The following is a 19,682-nucleotide window of genomic DNA, read 5'->3' as shown; positions in this document are numbered from 1 at the left end:
TGGGTGTGTCAGGGCTCCTCTTATCTCTGTTTGCCATGGCAGTAAATTATTGTACCTGTCATCAGCACAGATTTGCATGTTCAGTATTGACCCCTGGGCCCCTCCTACCGTGGACTGGTCTATAAATGCCCCAGGCACGGCCAGTGTCCCATGCAGGCTTCACTTGAACTGACCTTGCACCAGAGCGGCTACGCAGAGAGACAATCAGGTGAGACCCTGCATTCCTCCAGCTTCTTCCTCCTCCTGTGCTGGGTGGCTGGCAGCAGCTGATCCGATACAGGGGCAGGTGCCCTGGGTGAGTCCCCTGATCCACGGCTGTCTCTGTCTCACCCCTTCCTCCCACCCAGCACAGCCCTGCATGTAGTACCCTCATGCCCTGCAGAGCCGTGCCGAGCCCTCTGCCCCTCCCAGAGCTTGGCCCAGCATCCAGTCCTGTGTCCAGTCCTTGCTGGAGCATCACTCTGCAAGGCAGCTCTCCCATTGGACACCTTCTCCCAGTCAGGGTGCCACGGGGGTCCCAGCCCCCATCACGAGGTGCAGTAACTATCACCCCTCCCCTTCTTTCCCCGCCCCAACCACATGGTGTTAGCTTTCCAGACACTCGATCTCCCTGGAGCTGGAAATATGAGTGTGATTCAAACACCTGTTAGTGGAGGAAAGGCCCCAGGGGCAGGGGCAGTGGGTGTTTCGTGGACCAGGGGCTGGGTGATAACACGAGAGGACTCCATGTTTCTAAAACTAAACTGGCTCTCTAGTCGGGCCATTTAGCAAACAGCCCCAGTTCCAAAGCACTGAAATGCCCCATGAGGGATGGCAGGGGGTTGCTCTGGGGCGCATCGCAGGCTGTCCCCATCTCCCTTGTGTGTTTTCTCCACAGGGGAAGCGAGAAGATGGGGCCAGTCGCCTACTTCAGCCTCTGCCTCCTCGGCTGCCTCATCTTTAACCCCTCATTGGAAAGTGAGTCCCTGGCCGGCCCCTCGGAGCTGGAGACCCCAGACTCTGTTTGCCCTTGATGGGAAGTGAATTTATTTCACCCAGGGCCCCCAGCCCCACCATGTGGAAGCAGCCAACAAAGCCAACCCCAGCCAGCAGCTCAGCCCCTGCCCAAGGGGCGAGGCTGCTTCCTGCTGCCCCTGGCTCTGAATGCAGAGGGAATCCCTGAGACCTCCTGGGGCTGAGTGTGAGAGACAGGCTGGGAGCTAGACCCGCCCCATCTCCTCTTCCTGCTTACGGGGTGACTCTCCCCACCGGGGTGAGGGGGAGGCATCCCAACCAGGGAACAGACTGTGCCAATAACATCCCAAACGAGTGACCTCCATCTCTTTTCAGAGGGCTCAAAATGGCGCCTCTTCGTAAACTTAATCCTTCTGCTTTGGGATAATCCAAACCCTTCCCCCCTCCTCCCTGCCAAAGAAAAGTCCTGGGACCCACAGACTATTTCTCTCCCCCAGCCCCCCTTCCTTACTTATCCCCACCAATCTCTGCACTTACTCCACATGCTCCTAATCCCTCCCCCCACCTTCCCTGCCCTCTCTGGGCCCTCAGCTATCAGAGAACCATAGAAATGGGGGCTGGAAGGGACCTGCAGAGGTCACCTTGTCCAGCCCCCGGCACTGAGGCAGGACCAAGTAAAACTAGATTATCCCTGACAGATGTTTTTCCAACCTGTTATTAAAAACCACCGCTGACAGGGAACCCACAACCTCCCTCGGTAGCCTCTTCCAGAGCTTCACTACCCTGAGAGTTGGGAAGTTTTTTTTCCTAATATCGAACCTAAATCTCCCAAGCTGCAGATTATGCCCATTACGGCTTGTCCTAGCATAGGGGCCGGCAAACTTTTTGGCCCAAGGACCACATCTGGGAATAGAAATTGTATTGGGGGCCATGAATGTTCAGAAAATTTGGTTTGGGGTGCAGGAAGGAGTGAGGTCTCTGGTTGGGGTGCAGGCTCCAGGGTGGGGCCAGAAATGAGGAGTTCAGGGTAAGAGAGGGGCTCAGGGCTGGGGTGGGGGAATAGGGTGCGGAGGGGGTGAGGGCTCTGGCTGGGGGTGCGGGCTCTGGGGTGGGGCTGAGGATGAGGAGTTTGGGGTGTAGGAGGGTGCTCTGGGCTGGGACCATGGGGTTCAGAGGGTGGGGAGAGGGATCAGGGATGGGATAGGGGGTTGGGGTGCGAGGAGAGGCTCAGGGGTGCAGGCTCCAGGTGGCTCTTATCTCAAGGGGCTCCCAGAAGCATTGGCCATGTCCCCACTCTGGCTCCTACACAGAGCCATGGCCAGGTGGCTCTGTTCACTGCTCTGTCTGCAGGCGCCGCCCCTGCAGCTGCCATTGGCCGCAGTTCCCAGCCAATGGGAGCTGTGGGGGTGGTGCTTCGGGTGGGGGCAGTGTGCAGAGCAGAGTCCCCTGGCTGCCCCTACACATAGGAGCCAGAGGGGGCCATGCCACTGCTTCTGGAAGCAGGACGGAGTGGCTCCCAACCCTACTCCCCAGCTGGAGCGTGGCAAGCCCTGCTCCGCAGCAGGAGCTTGAGGACCAGATTAAAACGGCTGGTGGACCAGATCCTGCCCATGGGCCATAGTTTGCCCACCCCTTGTCCTGCCATCAGCGGACACGGAAAACAATTGATCACCATCCTCTTTATAACAGCCCGTAACAGGTGTGAAGACTGTTCTCTGCTCACTCCTCAGTCTTCTTGTCTCTAGACTGAACAAGCCCAGCTTATTAACCTCTCCTCACAGGTCAGGTTTCAAAACCTTTTAGCATTTTTGTTGCTCTCATTTTCCGGACTCTCCCCATCTTATCCACGTCTTTCTGAGAGTGCGGCACCCAGACCAGGACACAGAACTCCAGCTAAGACCTCGCCTCATGGTCACTTTCACCCAAATATCTTCAGAGTTCAGATTTGCAACCAAATCCTCCCTGTTAGTCAGAATGAAGTCTAATGTGGCTCTTCCCCTTCTTACTTTCTCCACCTTAGGAAATAAGAAGTTATCCCCAATACATTCTAAGAACGATTTGAAAATTTTATGTTTTCCCATATTGCTTTTCCAACAGATATCTGGGAAGCTGAAGTCCCCCCATTAGTACCAGATATTGTCTTTTGGATATTTCTGTTATTTGTTCTAGAAATACCCTATCCACCTCCTTCTCCCCGAGATTTGGTGGACTATAGTAGACCCCTAACATAACATCACCCCTCTTTTTTCCCCCTTTTATCTTTACCCAGAGACTTTCAGTTGGTCTGCCTCTCACCTTCTGGACCTCAGAACTATATATTCTTGACGTATAATGGAACACCTCTTCCTTTTTTCTCTGCCTGTCCTTCCTGAACAAGCTATACCTCTCTCTACCAATATTCCAGTCAGGAGATTTATCCCTCCGGGATGTTAATTAAGTAATAATTTAGCTTAAATACTAATACTTCCAGTTCTTCCATTTACTCCCCATACTCCTTGCATGTGTGTATAGACATCTGAGATGTACAGCAGATGCCCGCACTGTTCTCCCTCTTGTTGCTCCTATGACCCCATTGTAATTTCCCTTGTCCCCCACCAACATTTGGCCTTCTGTTAAGGTCACCTGTGGGATTTTGTCACCCATCCCTTTTGAACCTAGTTCAAAGCCCTCCTCACTAGGTTAGCAAATCAGTGAGTGGTGTCCCTTCAGCCTCTACTATACTCCAATGCCCCCAACTTCCCATCTGCTCCTAGTCACACCAGTGTCCCATGACACCCAGTGCTCTCCATTCTCACCCCCACAGTCCCTGTGTACTCTGATTCAACCCCCTTGATACCTCTCCCTGTCAGGTTCCCCAGTGCTCCTGCACAGAAGATAGGAGGAGACCATCTTCACTGAGGACAGCCCAGCTCCTGTCCCCTTGGAGAGGAGATGGTGGTAATTATTAGTACAACAGCCTCACTGCTACTGACAAAGGTGGCAAGGGAGGGGCAGCTGTTTTAAGAAAGTAGCTTCAGCCCTATTGAAAGTAATAGGAGATAGTGGCCATTCTGAGAGAGGGCAAACGTTCACAGGATTTGGGGAGAACTGGAAAAGCTGGAATGATGACAGCTGGCACCTCTGCTCCCATTCTCTTCTCTGAAACAGCCTCTCACCACACTGTTCTCTCTCCCTGTCCCATCACCTCTCTCGGATCAGGAACAGGGGCCACGTCCTGTCTCCCTGAATGGCTGCTCTACCAAGGCCGCTGCTATGGGTTCTTCCCTGAAGAGGTGTCCTGGTCAGAAGCTGAGGTACGAGGCTCTTCTCAGGGATCCACGGGGTGGGTTTGTGGGCAGGGGCTGAAGGGGTTTGGTGACATCACCATTAGCCCCAGTGTGTACCCCTGCAGAGGATGGGTGGGGAGGCTGCAGAAGTGACGTGGCTGGTGCAGAAGCGGGCCAAGGAGGAGTGGGAGGAGCCAGGGTTGAGCTCAGGGGTGAGGGGCTCCTAGAGGGTGCCCGAGGGCAAAGCCCGGCACAGGGAGTTTTTTATTCAGCACTCAGTAGGGGTAAAACACGCCCGGCTCCCTCCTTTAGCTGTGTGTTCCTGTGACTGGGCCCTGCCCTTCCTTGTTGCCTGCCAAACAGCGCCCCCTGCAGGGGGGTAACAGGCCTCGCTGATGTCCCTGCCGCAGGTGCAGTGTCAATATCACCGCAAAGGGGCCCATCTCGCCTCCATTCTCAATGGTGCAGAAGGGAACACGGTGGCCAGATACATCACCGAGTCAGGCTCCAAGGATCATGTCTGGATCGGACTGCACGATCCCCGGGAGGTGAGTGCCCAGAGCCTGCTTTGCCTCTGGCAGTTGTTCACCCTCTCCATGACTCTGTTTCCCAGGGGCTGTGCAGAGACCATGTCCCATGAGACCTTCATAGGGGCTGCCAGGAACTCCCTCCCCCACTCCTACACCCTTCCCCTGTCATGGGCACCAGAGTCTCCCATGTGCACTCCATCTTTAACCCCTGCCCTCCCGCACCCTTTCCATCTCCATCCTTCTGTAGGTTCTGACTCCCCTTTGGCTTTTCCCTGCTAAATACAACCAGGCCCTGGTCTCTCCGGCCATCAAACCAACCTTTGACCGGCACCTGCCTCTCCAACTACTGACCCATCTCCCTTCCCCCTTGCCAGCTCATGCAATGTGCCGTGCCCTCCCGCTGCACCCCGCATCCCGTCTCCACTCCACTCTGACCAAGTTTTCCAGCCACTTTTTCCTGCCCAAGACTTGAGCCTCTGCTCCCCCTTGACCTCGAAGCTGCCCCAACACTGCTGGTCACTCCCTCAGCTTGGGGATCCTGTCCTTGCCTGGTTCTTTGTAGCAGAGCCCCCAGCTCCTTAGGGCAGGGAAACAAAGGGGGAGCCGTCACAGGCTGGGAAGGAGCCCCAGTGGAGGAAGGAGTCATTATGAACAGAGGACTGGAAAGAACCTCTCAGGTCACCGAGTCCAGGCCGTGCTATGGCCGGCAACCCCGTCACGCCATCTGTGTCACGCCACCCCCTTCGTAAACTTACCAAGCTCCACCTGAAGCATTGTCTCCATCCGTTTCCTCTCCCTCCCCACCGCTAGGGAGGCGCTGGGGTCAGGAGGCTCCCCGAGCATGCACAGACTCAGGCCCTGGATCCCCCTCCCCAGACTGGAGGCTGGGCTGGACTCAGAACAGGAGGAGCGAGAGACTCTGTGTCCCATTCTCTAGTCTCCTCAGGCATCCAGCTCCCCACAACCTGGCAATGGATTGGAACTAGTTCTCTGACCCCCAAAGCCAGCTAGTCCCCCCATGAGCTGAGGCCAGGCCAGAGCCAGCACCCCTAGAGAAGAAAGGGCCTGTGTCCCCTTCTCTGATTCTACTGAGCTAATCAGTCCTGCTAACCTGGGGTCAGACTGACGCTGAGCCCACTAGAGGGGAAAAGGTCCCGTGTCCCATTCCCTGATCCATCCAGCATCTCCATCACAGACGCCCTTTTATTTTGCTTAAGCAGGAGGAGATCACCCACCTTAAAACCACTAGTGCCCCCCAGCGGGCCTTGCCTATGGGGTTTAGGGACTAGAACACACTCCAGAGTGACTCTGCTCCATCACCAGGTAATTCATTAATTCAAGCAACGGGCTTGGAAGGCAGAAGGTGACGTTCATGTGCTGTGTTACTATTAGATCAGCGTCTCCAGGTCCTGTCCCCCTGAGCTGGTCTCTCCCCACTGACTGCCCCACGGCCCTTCCCCGACTCTCTCCCACTGCCTAAGTAGGGCACTTCTGTGTTGGGTTTAGGTGTTTCTATGGTGCCTTGTCACCAAGGTCTCTTCTCTGCGGGACCCCACAACCTTTCTCCCCTGTCTCTGCAGAACAGACGCTGGAGGTGGACAGATGGCTCCCCGTATCGCTACAAGGCTTGGAACACCGGGGAACCAAACAATCAATATGGTGTCGAGTACTGTGTCGAGCTGCTGCGCTACACGGGTAAGCAGTCGGTTCAAACACACATGCACCAACAAAGAAGCCAAGACACACACCCTGGCCACACACTCCAGCTCTCTCTGCGGAGATGGCCTCCTGTCCTGTCACCCTGCCTCTCTCCCTCAGCTCACACTGCCACTCCCTCTCCCCTCATCTCACCTGGTAACTCCTCCTGCAAGCATCCCAGTCTGAGGCTCAGCTCCAGTCAGAGGAAGGCCATCCAGTACCTTTGGCCCCAGACAATCAGTTGAAGCGAAAGACCAGAGCAGAGCTATTGCCCACTAGGTGCCATGTAGGTGGGGTCTGGGTCCTTCGGTTGGTGCCTCGGTGGCTTTTGGCACCCTGATTCTGGAGTCAGCCAGGGGCTATTTTGGCCCCAGGACAATTTAGAGCAGCCCCAGAGCTGCTCTGACAGTGGCAGTAACAAACTGGACAGCCAGAGCACAGGGGCTTCAGACACACCCCAGCCTGTCCCCTATGTTGGGGAGGCCAGGGCTGGGCAGGGCAGCTCTCTCTGCTGGGCTCTCCTATGTGAGAAGAATCCCCAGCTGGCCATTAAGCCAGCTTCCTGCTGTCCGTGTCGCTGGAGTGAAATAGGGGGGTGGAGCGGGGCTGAAAGTCTCGTCTCATTCGCTGGCAATAGGACGGAGAGCTGCGTGAACAGGGAAAGCTCACTCGCTAATTCATGAGTGACTCATTCTTCATGGGCCACGCTAGTCACACGGACTCACCCACCCATCCGATGCTCACGAGTCTGAGTGTTCAGCAGCGTTGGTACGAATGCTCCTTTCCCCACAAACTCACACTGGGCAGGATTTTTCCCCCCACTGTCCCCTACTTAAAAGTGTCACTCGTCCAATCCTGGAGCGGGAACAGTGCCATGTGACCTGCATGACCAATCACACACACAGCTAATAGTTGAAGTGAAAACTACTGCAAAACAAGTGTGGGAACCGTTTCTGAATAGCGCTCCCGGGGCTGTGTGGCTCTGCGAATGGGGAAGAGGGTGAAATTCACAGCAATTCATCAAACCGAATCCTTAGTGCTGTCCCCTGGGAAGAGATGCTGCCGCAGGGCCATGCCCAAACCCAGATGTGTAGGAGACGGAGGTAGGGCCGGCTCGTTCAGCACAGAGCGAGCCAGATTCCCTCTTCCTGAGCTTGTCTCCCCGCTGGCACCTGGCCAGGGCTCTGTGCTCTCCTTTCTGGCCTTTTGAGGGGCGTTGGTGGGGACGGAACAGCAGTCACAGATTGAGAGGCAGCCTGGTCTAGAGGACAGGGAAGGGATTGTGACACAGGAGACCTGGCTTCTATTTCCAGCCCTGTCATTGAGCTGTTGGGTAAACTTGAGCAACTCATTTCCCCATTCCATGCCTCAGTTTCCCCTCCCACCTCTTGTCTATTTAGACTGTGCGCTCTCTGGGCAGGGGTACTCTGTCAGTGTGTGTGGACACAGCACCTAGCACCAAGAGGCCCCATCCTGCTCTCATCAGACACTTTCCAACACAATAGAAGAGGGTCTTCCACGGTTACGCTGACTCAGCGTCCCTCAGGGAACGATGGAGCCTGTCCCTGTCTGAGGCACATGGGCCTTCATCTCCAGCCTCCTCATCCTTGCAGCCTCATGCACGGGAGCAGGGGTCTTCTCTCAGCAGGGTGCAATGAGGGGGGTTGTCACTGTAAGGGCAGGAATGGCCCCACTCGCCCTTCCCCTGCCCCAGTGATTTCTGTTTTGCCTTCTAGATTTTAAGAACTGGAATGATAAAGACTGTCATACGAAAAATGGCTACGTTTGCCAGTATGAACTCTAGCGAGGGGAGTCGCTCGCCTGCGCCTTAAGGGGGAGCTCAGCGCCTGGGATGCAAAAGAACTGGGCTCCTTGGGCACGATCAGGCAACGTCCCAGACTTTCCGATGCCTTTGCTGCATCAAGGGACAGTCCTCTCCCTCCCTGAGAGGCCAGATCTCACTTCCCCAGCTGCCAACTCTCTTCCCCCAAGTGTCTCTGGTCTAGTTACACTCCTGCCCCTTCCCTCTCTTCCCCTCAGTGACAGAAGCCCACCACAAGAATAAACTTTCCTGAGCATGCAGTTCTGTGTGTGTCTCCTCTGTCCCAATCCTGGCCCCTGCGTAGATTCGTCCATCCAGCCCCCTCTGACTGTGTCCTGAGCCGCCCAGATCCCACTCGAGGAGAAGAAGGGAACCCCCAGAGGGAGGCAGGATGGGCCTGGCCTTTGAGACAACAGACAAGACTTGTTTCAGAGTAGCAGCCGTGTTAGTCTATATTCGCAAAAAGAAAAGGAGTACTTGTGGCACCTTAGAGACTAACCAATTTATTTGAGCATAAGCTTTCGTGAGCTACAGCTCACTTCATCGGATGCATACTGTGGAAACTGCAGAAGACATTATATACACAGAGACCATGAAACAATACCTCCTCCCATCCCACTCTCCTGCTGGTAATAGCTTATCTAAAGTGATCACTCTCCTTACAATGTGTATGATAATCAAGGTGGGCCATTTCCAGCATAAATCCAAGTTTAACCAGAACGTCGGGGGGGAGGGTAGGAAAAAACAAGGGGAAATAGGCTACCTTGCATAATGACTTAGCCACTCCCAGTCTCTATTTAAGCCTAAATGTCTGGATTTGAAGTTTTTGTTGTAAGATAGCGACCTTCATATCTGTAATTGCGTGACCAGAGAGATTGAAGTGTTCTCCAACTCTTTTATGAATGTTATAATTCTTGACATCTGATTTGTGTCCATTTATTCTTTTACGTAGAGACTGTCCAGTTTGACCAATGTACATGGCAGAGGGGCATTGCTGGCACATGATGGCATATATCACATTGGTGGATGTGCAGGTGAACGAGCCTCTGATAGTGTGACTGATGTGATTAGGCCCTGTGATGGTGTCCCCTGAATAGATATGTGGGCACAGTTGGCAACGGGCTTTGTTGCAAGGATAGGTTCCTGGGTTAGTGGTTCTGTTGTGTGGTGTGTGGTTGCTGGTGAGTATTTGCTTCAGGTTGGGGGGCTGTCTGTAGGCAAGGACTGGCCTGTCTCCCAAGATTTGTGAGAGTGTTGGGTCATCCTTCAGGATAGGTTGTAGATCCTTAATAATGCATTGGAGGGGTTTTAGTTGGGGGCTGAAGGTGACGGCTAGTGGTCTTCTGTTATTTTCTTTGTTGGGCCTGTCCTGTAGCAGGTGACTTCTGGGTACTCTTCTGGCTCTGTCAGTTTGTTTCTTCACTTCCGCAGGTGGGTATTGTAGTTGTAAGAATGCTTGATAGAGATTTTGTAGGTGTTTGTCTCTGTCTGAGGGGTTGGAGCAAATGCGGTTGTATCATAGAGCTTGGCTGCGGAGGGTGAGAAAACCTGGATTTGTGCTGGAAATGGCCCAACTTGATTATCATACACATTGTAAGGAGAGTGATCACTTTAGATAAGCTATTACCAGCAGGAGAGTGGGGTGGGAGGAGGTATTGTTTCATGGTCTCTGTGTATATAATGTCTTCTGCAGTTTCCACAGTATGCATCTGATGAAGTGGGCTGTAGCTCACGAAAGCTCATGCTCAAATAAATTGGTTAGTCTCTAAGGTGCCACAAGTCCTCCTTTTCTTTTTGTGGCACCTTAGAGACTAACCAATTTACTTGATCATAAGCTTAAGACCTAGGACAAGACTTGGTTTACCTCCAGATAACTGCAATACCCAGAGTTTCCTCTCTCTTCTGGCCCACCCATCTCCTCCTGGTCCCATCTCCACTCAGACACCGAGCTCCTCCAAGCAGGGTCGTGTCTTGCTGTTGTGTGAACATCAGGGCGTGCAAGTCTGAGCCTGCACAACCGTAGCTGAGAGCTGTAGCAGACTCCTGGGGATCCGGCACTGAGAGGCAGGGGCGCCGGAATCGGGAGGGCTCTTCCCTCCCCCTTTTTAACACGAAGAAACCGGCCTCGGGGGCCGGCGAGAGCAGGGAGCGCCGTCTCAGCAGCGCCAGCCCCTGCTCAGCCAGGACGGGGGAGGAATCCAGCTGGGGGCCGGTTGCCGTGTTGGGAGACAGACAGGGAGGGGATGGACAGAGTTTGGGCGGGGGGCTGCTTGGGGGTCACGTGCAACTCCCCCCTGCCCCAGCAGAGGGGGCTGGATGGAGCTGCTGTTCTCCTGCTGGGTGCTCTGCTCTGCAGCAGGACATGGCCTCCTGGGTCCTAGTGCCCACCCTTTCGCTGCACAAAGGTGAGTGCCCGGCGGGGGCGGGGAGGCAGGGCAAGAGGTGCTGGGGGAAGGGGGATGGGGGGGAGAGACAGTGGGGAATGGGGGTGGGATAGGGCAGAGGGGAGAGAAGGGGTTGGGGCAGGGGGCGGTGAGGAGAGGAAGGGGGATGGGGAAGAGAAGGGGATATGGGAATGGGGCGGGGAGCAGGAGCCTGGCATGCGCCATCCCCTCAGCAGCAGAAGCCGCCTTGAGAGGAAGTCAGCCGCAGCAGCACCAGGAGGCGCATCTCTGCAGCAGCTGGAGCTGGAGTGGCCGCATCGTCGCGGCAGCAGGGGGGGCTCCCCCGATAAGCTGGCCCATCTCCCCGCCTCCCCCGCTCCCCAGCACCGGCAGCCCAGGTACCACTCCAGGCAGGGGGAGAGAGCCAGGGAGCCAGGGGAAACGGCTTCAGTGCACACCTGCCCCAGCAAATACAGTAGGCAAAGTATGCCTACTGGGGACGCACCTACCCGAAGGGGCTCACCTCGGCTCTCGCTGCTCTTTAGGCAGCGTTTCAATCCGCAGCTCATCCGAGCTCCCCACCCCGGTCATACGAACATAACGACGGCCATATTGGATCGGGCCAAAGGTCCATTTAGCCCAGTCTCCTGTCTTCTGACAGTGGCCAGTGCCAGGTGCCCCAGAGGGAATGAACAGAACAGGGAACCATCAAGTGATCCCTCCCCTGTCGCCTATTCCCGGCTTCTGGCAAACGGAGGCTAGGGTCACCCTCCTTGCCCATCCTGGCTAATAGCCATTGATGGACCTATCCTCCAGAAACTTCTCTAGTTCTTTTTTGAACGCTGTTATAGTCTTGGCCTTTACAACATTCTCTGGCAACAAGTTCCACAGGTTGACCGTGCGTTGTGTGAAGAAATATTTCCTTGTGTTTGTTTTAAACCTGCTGCCTATTAATTATTTGGTGACCCCTAGTTCTTATGTTATGTGAAGGAGTAAATAACACTTCCTTATTCATTTTCTCCACACCTGCCAAGATAGTATAGGCCTCTATCATATTCCCCCTTAGTCGTCTCTTTTCCAAGTTGAAAAGTCCCTGTCATTTTAATCTCTCCTCATACAGAAGCTGTTCCATGCACCTAATCATTTTTGTTACCCTTCTCTGTTCCTTTTTTAATTCCAATGTATCTTTTTTGAGATGGGGTGACCAGATCAGGCCAGAGAGAGGGACCCAGGTGACATCACCTCCTTTTGGGGCTTTGGCTGAATCCCAAACACCACCTGGGATTTGAACCAGGATTAGACTTTAACAACAGCACCAACGCCGGCTCCAGCCCATTGTACCTAACGTCTTCTTCCCCAAAAGGACAGTTATTACCACCTTTCATCCCACCGCAGAGATTGTCACACAGGGCGGGGAGGGGACCTTTTACACGGTCTCTGCTGCTAAGAGGAAAGGGAACAAGGGTGAAGATAAAAGCCTTGCTTAACACTACATTTCAATGCTCCTGGCTCCCATTTGGGTTTTTTCCTTTTTGTGTTTCGGTCAATCCATTTCTAACTCTGCTCGGAATTTTATAGTGTATATGCCACAATGCTAAACTGGCTGAGGTGGCTAAATACCCGCCGCTGGACCTTGTTTAACACTGTTCAGTGCTGGACAGCGACTGGGTTATGTTAACACCTTTCACTTATACATTCCATATAAATTAACACAACAGGCCCCGGCATGGGTGGGGCCTCTATGCATGGCCTACCACAATGTAACTTCACCCTTCAGCCAGGTGGAGTCGGCAGCACCCACAGACAGGTTCAATATCTGGGGGTTCCTCTTAACACTGCCACAAAGAACCAGCTCAAGCCCCCACCCAGTAATCTAGGGAAATTAAACACCATCCTGGGACATTCATAACCATCCCGGAGGCTTCCCCACTCACAGGCACTGAATCTGTGTGTAACCAAAGAGAACTGCTATTGAAAGGGAAAGGGAACCCAGCATTAGTTTGGGAAAACACCACAACCACATTCAAACACATGTGATCATAAGCCAACCCGACCCCAGAGTACTCTGGGCAGTGTCCTTTGCCTCAGTTTCCCATCTTGTGGTTGGAAAGTCTGACAAAAAAATGTCCCATTAGCACATAGCTCCCCTCTCTCTCCACTGCACCCTACTCACAGTTGGCCGTCCTTGGTCATCAAAGACCCAGAGTTCAGAGGGGTCTTAATTTGGGTTCACCACCCACCCCCAGGATGTGCATCGAGCACAACTGACCCTGCTGCCACCATTCGCTCTGCCACCATCAGTCACTCCGGCGCTGCTGCTGCTGTGTTATTTTGGATTTAAGGGAAGTGTGTACCTTAGAATGTAATTAAGCTAACTGGAACTGTATTATGTGCATTTAATAAAATAAAAAACTACATAGTTAAGGGTTAATTAAAAAAACAGGCTTTTAAAGGCAAGGTTAAAACTAGCTGGCAGTTTTCGCTAAGTAAAATAAAAAAAACGTCAACAAGTATAACTAAAAGCCTTGATCAACAAAAGACCTTAAATCTGGGCACCTTTAATATAAAAGTTTATTGAAACTCAGGAAATGTAATAATTTAGTAGGGGTCATTATAACCTATGTGTTTTGTGAATGTTAATTATAAAAAACTAGTTAATATAGTGTACTATACAACAGTCCTCTGAAGCCATCTTCAGAGACTTTTTCCCTGACACCTTTTCTCCCTGGTGGGCGAACAACTGGCCATTGTGCACCCACTGTTAATTGACTCAATACCATTCCAGATTTTAGGTAAATATCTGAACTGTTCGAAACCTATTGCTTCTGTCTGTGTGCTTAAATCTAATAAACTGCAGTTTTAAATAAAGCAGGCTTACTTGCGTTAATCTTTTATCGGACGGAATTGCTATGTTCCCATTGATTTATTCGTGACACCGCCTAACATGAAAGAGTTAAGTTGCCCCTGCTGTGTTTTCTGAAAACCCTGGGTAACAGACTTTGGCAAGCCAGCCAGGAGTGGTGTAGAGGAAGGGAGTTTCTTTGTTTGTTGCAATAGGTGAAGGGGGCAGTAGAACAGGGTCACAACCTATAATTCTCCACGCCATAGCCCTTGAGTTGATTTACAGTCCCATTCCGTTGTTGAGTTACGGGCTCAGGCTGAAAAGCCTGGTTGAGTAAAAGATATGTCAGAAGGACAGGGAACACCTGGAGAGAAAGAAAAGCTGGAAGTAGATTTGTGTAATAGCTTGGCAGATTTCATGCAGGAGCATGATAATGGTTTCGGAAGCCTGGGAGCTGTACCGGTCCCAGAGCCTTCCTGCAGCTTTATAAGTAGATGGTAGAATTAAAGACAAAAATTAAGAAGTTAAAAAAAATTAAAAAGACAAAGAAATACCCAGACTAAGGGCAGCTCAGATAGTGGTACTGCAGAAGCAGACGTGTGACAGTAAGAGAGAATGGAGCAGGCTGGGGCAGAAAGTGTCTGGATTGAATCAACAGCAAACTAAGAGTGGACTTTACATGGGGAATCAGGGCTGGTGCGTTAGCTGGTATGTTGTGAGGTCCATGGTAGATCAGGGCTCTCTGGATAGACAAAGCCCAAAAGTGCCACCACGAGGGATTCTGGTTGTACAGGCTGGCTTTGAACTCCTGGACCATCAGGAGTCAAAGGTTATTGCCATGGCCATTGGAATGGTAACTGTAGGTGCCTAAGTACCATGGTGATGGATACTAGAGAGAGAGATTCTTCCCTTAGTGTGTGCCCAGAGGCACTCTGGTCCTGTGGTGACAATGGCTGTATAAATACCTGCTTAGGTACACGTTAGTATAAGAAGGATTTGTCCAGCGACCTCTAGGTCATGGGATGTTGCAGCTCTCCCTCTACAAACATACAGCCTTGAGTACATTTGCTGGAATATCTTGGATGTAAATGGTGACAGTTCTGTTCCCGGGATGGGGGATGGATCCAGTGGCCAAAGAGGTCTTTGTCATCCATCATGTAATGAGTTCACTAACGTTTGTCATCCCCATCTGAAATGTATGATATGCAAGTGCCAAGCATTGTGATTGCTGTTACTGGATAAAACGCAGGGAGTGCCCATCTCCAATATTTCCTGCAGAGACTCCAGTTTCAAAACAATGGTGTCGATTCCCCCCTTTCATAAATATAAAGGGAAGGGTAACAACCTTTATGTATGCAGTAACATAAAATCCCTCCTGGCCAGAGGTACAGAATCACTTTACCTGAAGGGGTTAAGAAGCTCAAATAACGTGGTTGGCACCTGACCAAAAGGACCAATAAAGAAAGAAGATACTTTCAAATCTGGGTGGGGGAAAGAGAGATTTTGTTTGTGCTCTCTTTGTTGTTCCCTCTCTGGACAGAGAGAGAGATCAAGCAGGAAAAACATCTCCTGAAAACATACATCTAAAAGTACAGAAGTTGTAAGTAAAGACAAGGAAATGCGTTAGATTATCTTTTGTTTTTGCTTGTCAATTTTCCCTATGCTAAGAGGGAGTTTTATTCCTGCTTTTTGTAACTTTGAAGCTGAGCCTAGAGGGGAATCCTCTGTGTTTAAATCTTTTTATTACCCTGTAAAGTTACCTTCCATCCTGATTTTGCAGGTGTGATTCTTTTACTTTTTTCTTTAAATAAAGTTCTTCCTTTAAGAACCTGTTTGATTTTCAGCATCCTAGGGACAAAGGGTCTGGTCAGTACTCACATTATTTTCAAGCCTCCCCAGGAAAGGGGGTGAAAGGGCTTGGGGGAATATTTTGGGGAACAAGGGACTCCAAGTGAGCCTTTTCCTGAATTTTTGTCTAAATCACTTTGTGGCGGCAGCAAATACCATCCAAGGACAAGGAAAGGATTCGTGCCTTGGGGAAGTTTTTAGACTCAGCTGGTAAAAATAAGCTTAGGGGGTCCCCACAGCTGTACCCCAGAGTTCAGAGTGGGGAGGGAACCCTGACATGGTGGCAGCACGGTGGGATCATTTTGAACCAGAAGCACAGACCTCAGGATTTTAAAAGGACACATTTTTTCTTTTCGCTGCTTGTAAACCAGGGAGGGTGTTTTTGGTTTTTTTTAAAAGGACAATTTTTTAATTTTTTTTTTTTTTTTTTTTTTTAGCTGAGAGCAGCTGGAGTTTTTTTTTTCTTTGCTTGAGGGCAGAGTAGTTAAGTTACAGCAAGGGAATTCACAAGCTGTTTTTTTTCTTTCTTTCTAGCTGTCATAAATATAAAGGGAAAGGTAAATCCCTTTAAAATCCCTCCTGGCCAGAGGAAAAATCCTCTCACCTGTAAAGGGTTAAGAAACTAAAGGTAACCTCGCTGGCACCTGACCAAAATGACCAATGAGGGGACAAGATACTTTCAAAAGATGGGAGGAGGGAGAGAAACAAAGGGTCTGGGTCTGTCTGTGTGATGCTTTTTCCGGGGACAGAACAGGAATGGAGCCTTAGAACTTAGTAAATAATCTAGCTAGGTATGTGTTAGATTATGATTTCTTTAAATGGCTGAGAAAATAGCTGTGCTGAATAGAATGAATATTCCTGTCTGTGTGTCTTTTTTGTAACTAAAGGTTTTGCTAGAGGGATTCTCTATGTTTTGAATCTAATTACCCTGTAAGGTATCTACCATCCTGATTTTACAGAGGTGATTCCTTTTCTACTTCTATTAAAAGTCTTCTTGTAAGCAAACTGAATGCTTTTTCATTGTCCTAAGATCCAGGTGTTTGGGTCTGTGGTCACCTATGCAAATTGGTGAGGATTTTTACCAAACCTTCCCCAGGAAGTGGGATGCAAGGGTTAGGAGGATTTTGGGGGGAAAGACGTGTCCAAATTACATTTTTTCAGGAACCCAGATAAAGTTTGGTGGTGGCAGTGGAAATCCAAGGGCAAGGGGTAAAATAATTTGTACCTTGGGGAAGTTTTAACCTAAGCTGGTAAAAGTAAGCTTAGGAGGTTTTCATGCAGGTCCCCACATCTGTACCCTAGAGTTCAGAGTGGGGAAGGAACCTTGACACTAGCTCTCGGGTTGGGCTAGGCTAAGCGCAGGAAGGCTGGGATGATGGAAAGTGAGGTCCAGAAAAAAATGGGAATTAGCCAGATTGAAGGCTGACCAAAAACAGAAAGAACATGATAGACAAATGGATTTAAAACGCTTGGAGTTGGAAGCAGAGGAGAGGAAAAAGAGGTGAAACGCTTGGAGGCGGAAATGCAGGCAAAATGCTTGGAGACGGAGTTAGAGCTGAAGCGCTTAGCTCTGGAAAGGGTAAGCTGGGTCTACCAGACAACCCTAACAATCCTTCTCCAGGTACCGCTCCCCATTCCAAAAACTTCCCCACCTACAAACTAGGCGATGATACAGAGGCCTTCTTAGAAAATTTCAAAAGGGCCTGACTTGGGTACAGCATCTCTCCAGACCAGTATATGGTGGAGCTGATACCTCAGCTCAGTGGACCTTAACAGAGGCGGCAGCTGAAAAGCCAAGGAACACAAGAACAGCTACAAACCTTTTTTAAAAAGGCCAGAATTAGAATGGAGCTAACACCTGAGCATGCCTGTCGGTGGTTCAGAGCCCTAACGTGGAAACCAGACGTGGCATTTTTCCGGCACGCCTACCACATAGTGAAAAATTGGGATGTCTGGATATCAGGAGCAAGCGTTAAATCTCTGGAAGATCTGTCTCTCCTAATGCAAATGGAGCAGTTCTTAGAGGGGGTTCCTGAGGGTGTTGTCCTGCTGTTAATTATTTGTCAGAGTGGGGAGGGAACCTTGACAGCTGCTGTGTGGATTATGTATCAGGCTGTGAACAAGTAGCGGGAGATTTGGAAACAGGAGAAGGAAAGTTTGCAACAGGAGCTGGAGAAGCTGAGATTGCAAAATGAGGGTGTTGCCGGCACCCAGTGCCGAGAGGCTGAACAACAGCTTGAGTGGTTTGTTACCCGGTGTGCTACATTTAATAATTACAACGGGGTGGAGAAGCAGAAAAGTTTATTTGCAGCTGCAAAAAGGTACAGGGAGAATAAAATTTTAAATTTTGCACAACAGAGCAGGAAGTTACATAGGCTTTTATATATATATATTTTTTAGCATATTTATTTAATAGCAAGCTGCTTTAAGTATTTATATAGCTAGCTAATTTAGTTTCCAGCTAGTTTTTTGATTTTTTGTATTATTTGTTAAACTATACATAAAGCTGCTTTATTTAGCATTGTTTTTTTATATTTTTTTTGTTTGGCCTTGCTTAGTTTTAGGCAGTCTGACTCTGCAACATATTGTTGCAGATTCTTAGCATAACTGCTGTGTGTGCCTCCAGGCGGGGGGGCCAAGGACACTTGGGCCTAGTACGCAGAGCTGCTGCAAGTGCCTCCAGGCAGGAGGGGGGCCAAGGACACTTGGGCCTAGTACGCAGAGCTGCTGCGAGTGCCTCCAGGCAGGAGGGGGGCAAGGACACCTGGGCCTAGTGCGAGGGGGCTTCATTGACACTCGTGGTCTTCCATCCCCTCGAGTTACCTAGTGGCCATGCCCCAGTGTTCCCAACAAGGGGATGAAAAGAGACCTGCAAACTGCTCTGACACAAAATGTAACTAACATCCAGCAGATGGCCACTTTCACTCAGATTTGTCAGGAATTGGCATGTGATATGGATGCACAAACTAAACAGGCTACAAAGCCACCTGGAAAAGAGCATCATAAGAAATGCATTGAAGTGATTAATAAGATGGAATCTGCTTTGGTGGCTAGGAAAACTATGTGCAGCATGGCTTTTGAACATAATCGCTGGGACGAGGAGGATAGGGAAAATGCTGTGACGGAGCGGCAGAGGGGAAAAGCGCAAGACAAGGAGGAGGAATATGTAAAGCCAAGTGCCCTACCACCTCCACATGAATATATGAAAGAGGAAAAGAAGGGCAAAAGGGGGGGGTGTCATTATGACCTGGCAAAAAGTATGGGAGTGAAGCAGCAAGTCAGCCCACCTACCATAACATTGATATACCGATGTGAGCAGAGTCAGGATGAGCTCTACCCTGACATCTGGTGGCGAGTCATGGTGGGTTGTGGAAAAGAACTTCAGGGCCTGATCTCATTTTGCATAGACACTCCCACCCCACCTAGATGGTCACTTTGGCTGCTGTAGGAGCCCTAGTTTCTCTGTTATTGGGGCAGGAATAAACTGTTATTATCCTGATTATGTGAATCAAGGACAGTGGAACTGTACTTGGCCTTTTGTTATGATGGAGGGACTCACCATCAACTAAGCAGCACTCGCTAGGCAAGGGTCATGGATTCCAATTCCCAGTGAATGGAAAATGGCTGGGGATAGGTATTGATACCTGGTGGTATGAGTCCCCTGGTGAGGGCCTTACATTCTAATTGCACTTTCTTCACTGTAGAATATTAGAGCTAATTTTGATTCTGTTAGGAGTCTAGTTACAGGCTGCTGAGCTGAATTCACTTTGGGCTAATGGTGTACTAGCATTGAAGCTCCTCTGCTACAAGCTGAAATCCCAAAAGAGCTAAACTTACTAAGAGCTGAAATCACTGAGTGTTGTGTTAAGTAGTAGGGAAGCCTGAAGAAATAGTGCGGAGCAGTTTGTGGGACAGCTGGCAGAGCAGAGCTGCTGGTGGAGTGGAGCAGTTTGTGGGATGCCTGGAGCAGCTCATGGGGGCGGCTGGCAGAGCTGAGTGATTTGTGGGACAGCTGGTGGAGCGATCATCTTTGGACCATGTAAGGTGCCCCTTAACCTCCCTCCATCTCCACCCAGGTTGGGAGGTAAAACTCTGCAGATAAACTTTCAAACTCTGGGGCTGCACTGAACAGGGGCAGAGACTTTTCGGTTGTTGGACTTTTGGGACTTTGGGTGATTTTGGGTTGCTGGACTCAAGAACCAAAGGGAAAGGACATGGCCCAATTTGCTTGAGGTGGGTTTTTTGCTCATGGGTTGTGTTCTGAATCCTGTTGGGGGTGTTTCCCCAACATAATGCCACATTGTTTCTCTCTGTTATTAAAAGGCTTTTGCTACACTC

The 19,682-nt window shown here is 50.6% G+C and overlaps 1 protein-coding gene across 1 annotated transcript; it reads left to right on the top strand.

Moving 5' to 3' along the window:
- The first annotated feature begins 4,058 nt into the window (after window positions 1-4,058).
- Window positions 4,059-8,252, top strand: LOC125630624 (C-type lectin-like). Its single transcript, XM_048836812.2, has 4 exons — window positions 4,059-4,247; window positions 4,631-4,768; window positions 6,331-6,445; window positions 8,185-8,252. Exons 1-4 carry the CDS (start codon window positions 4,059-4,061, stop codon window positions 8,250-8,252), a joined length of 510 nt encoding a protein of 169 aa, XP_048692769.1.
- Window positions 8,253-19,682: the final 11,430 nt, after the last annotated feature.

This window comes from Caretta caretta, chromosome 1 (genome assembly GCF_965140235.1).
Source record: "Caretta caretta isolate rCarCar2 chromosome 1, rCarCar1.hap1, whole genome shotgun sequence".
Classification (NCBI taxonomy): domain Eukaryota; kingdom Metazoa; phylum Chordata; order Testudines; family Cheloniidae; genus Caretta; species Caretta caretta.
Note: the sequence above shows the minus strand (reverse complement) of the source record. Positions and strands in the feature narration are given on the sequence as shown.

Bases quoted from the DNA above. Each gene is read 5' to 3' on its own strand.
- LOC125630624 (XM_048836812.2), top strand. From the start codon at position 4,059: ATGACAGCTGGCACCTCTGCTCCCATTCTCTTCTCTGAAACAGCCTCT. The intron at 4,248-4,630 runs GTACGAGGCTCT...TCCCTGCCGCAG, and splicing joins TGTCCTGGTCAGAAGCTGAG to GTGCAGTGTCAATATCACCG. The intron at 4,769-6,330 runs GTGAGTGCCCAG...CTGTCTCTGCAG, and splicing joins GACTGCACGATCCCCGGGAG to AACAGACGCTGGAGGTGGAC.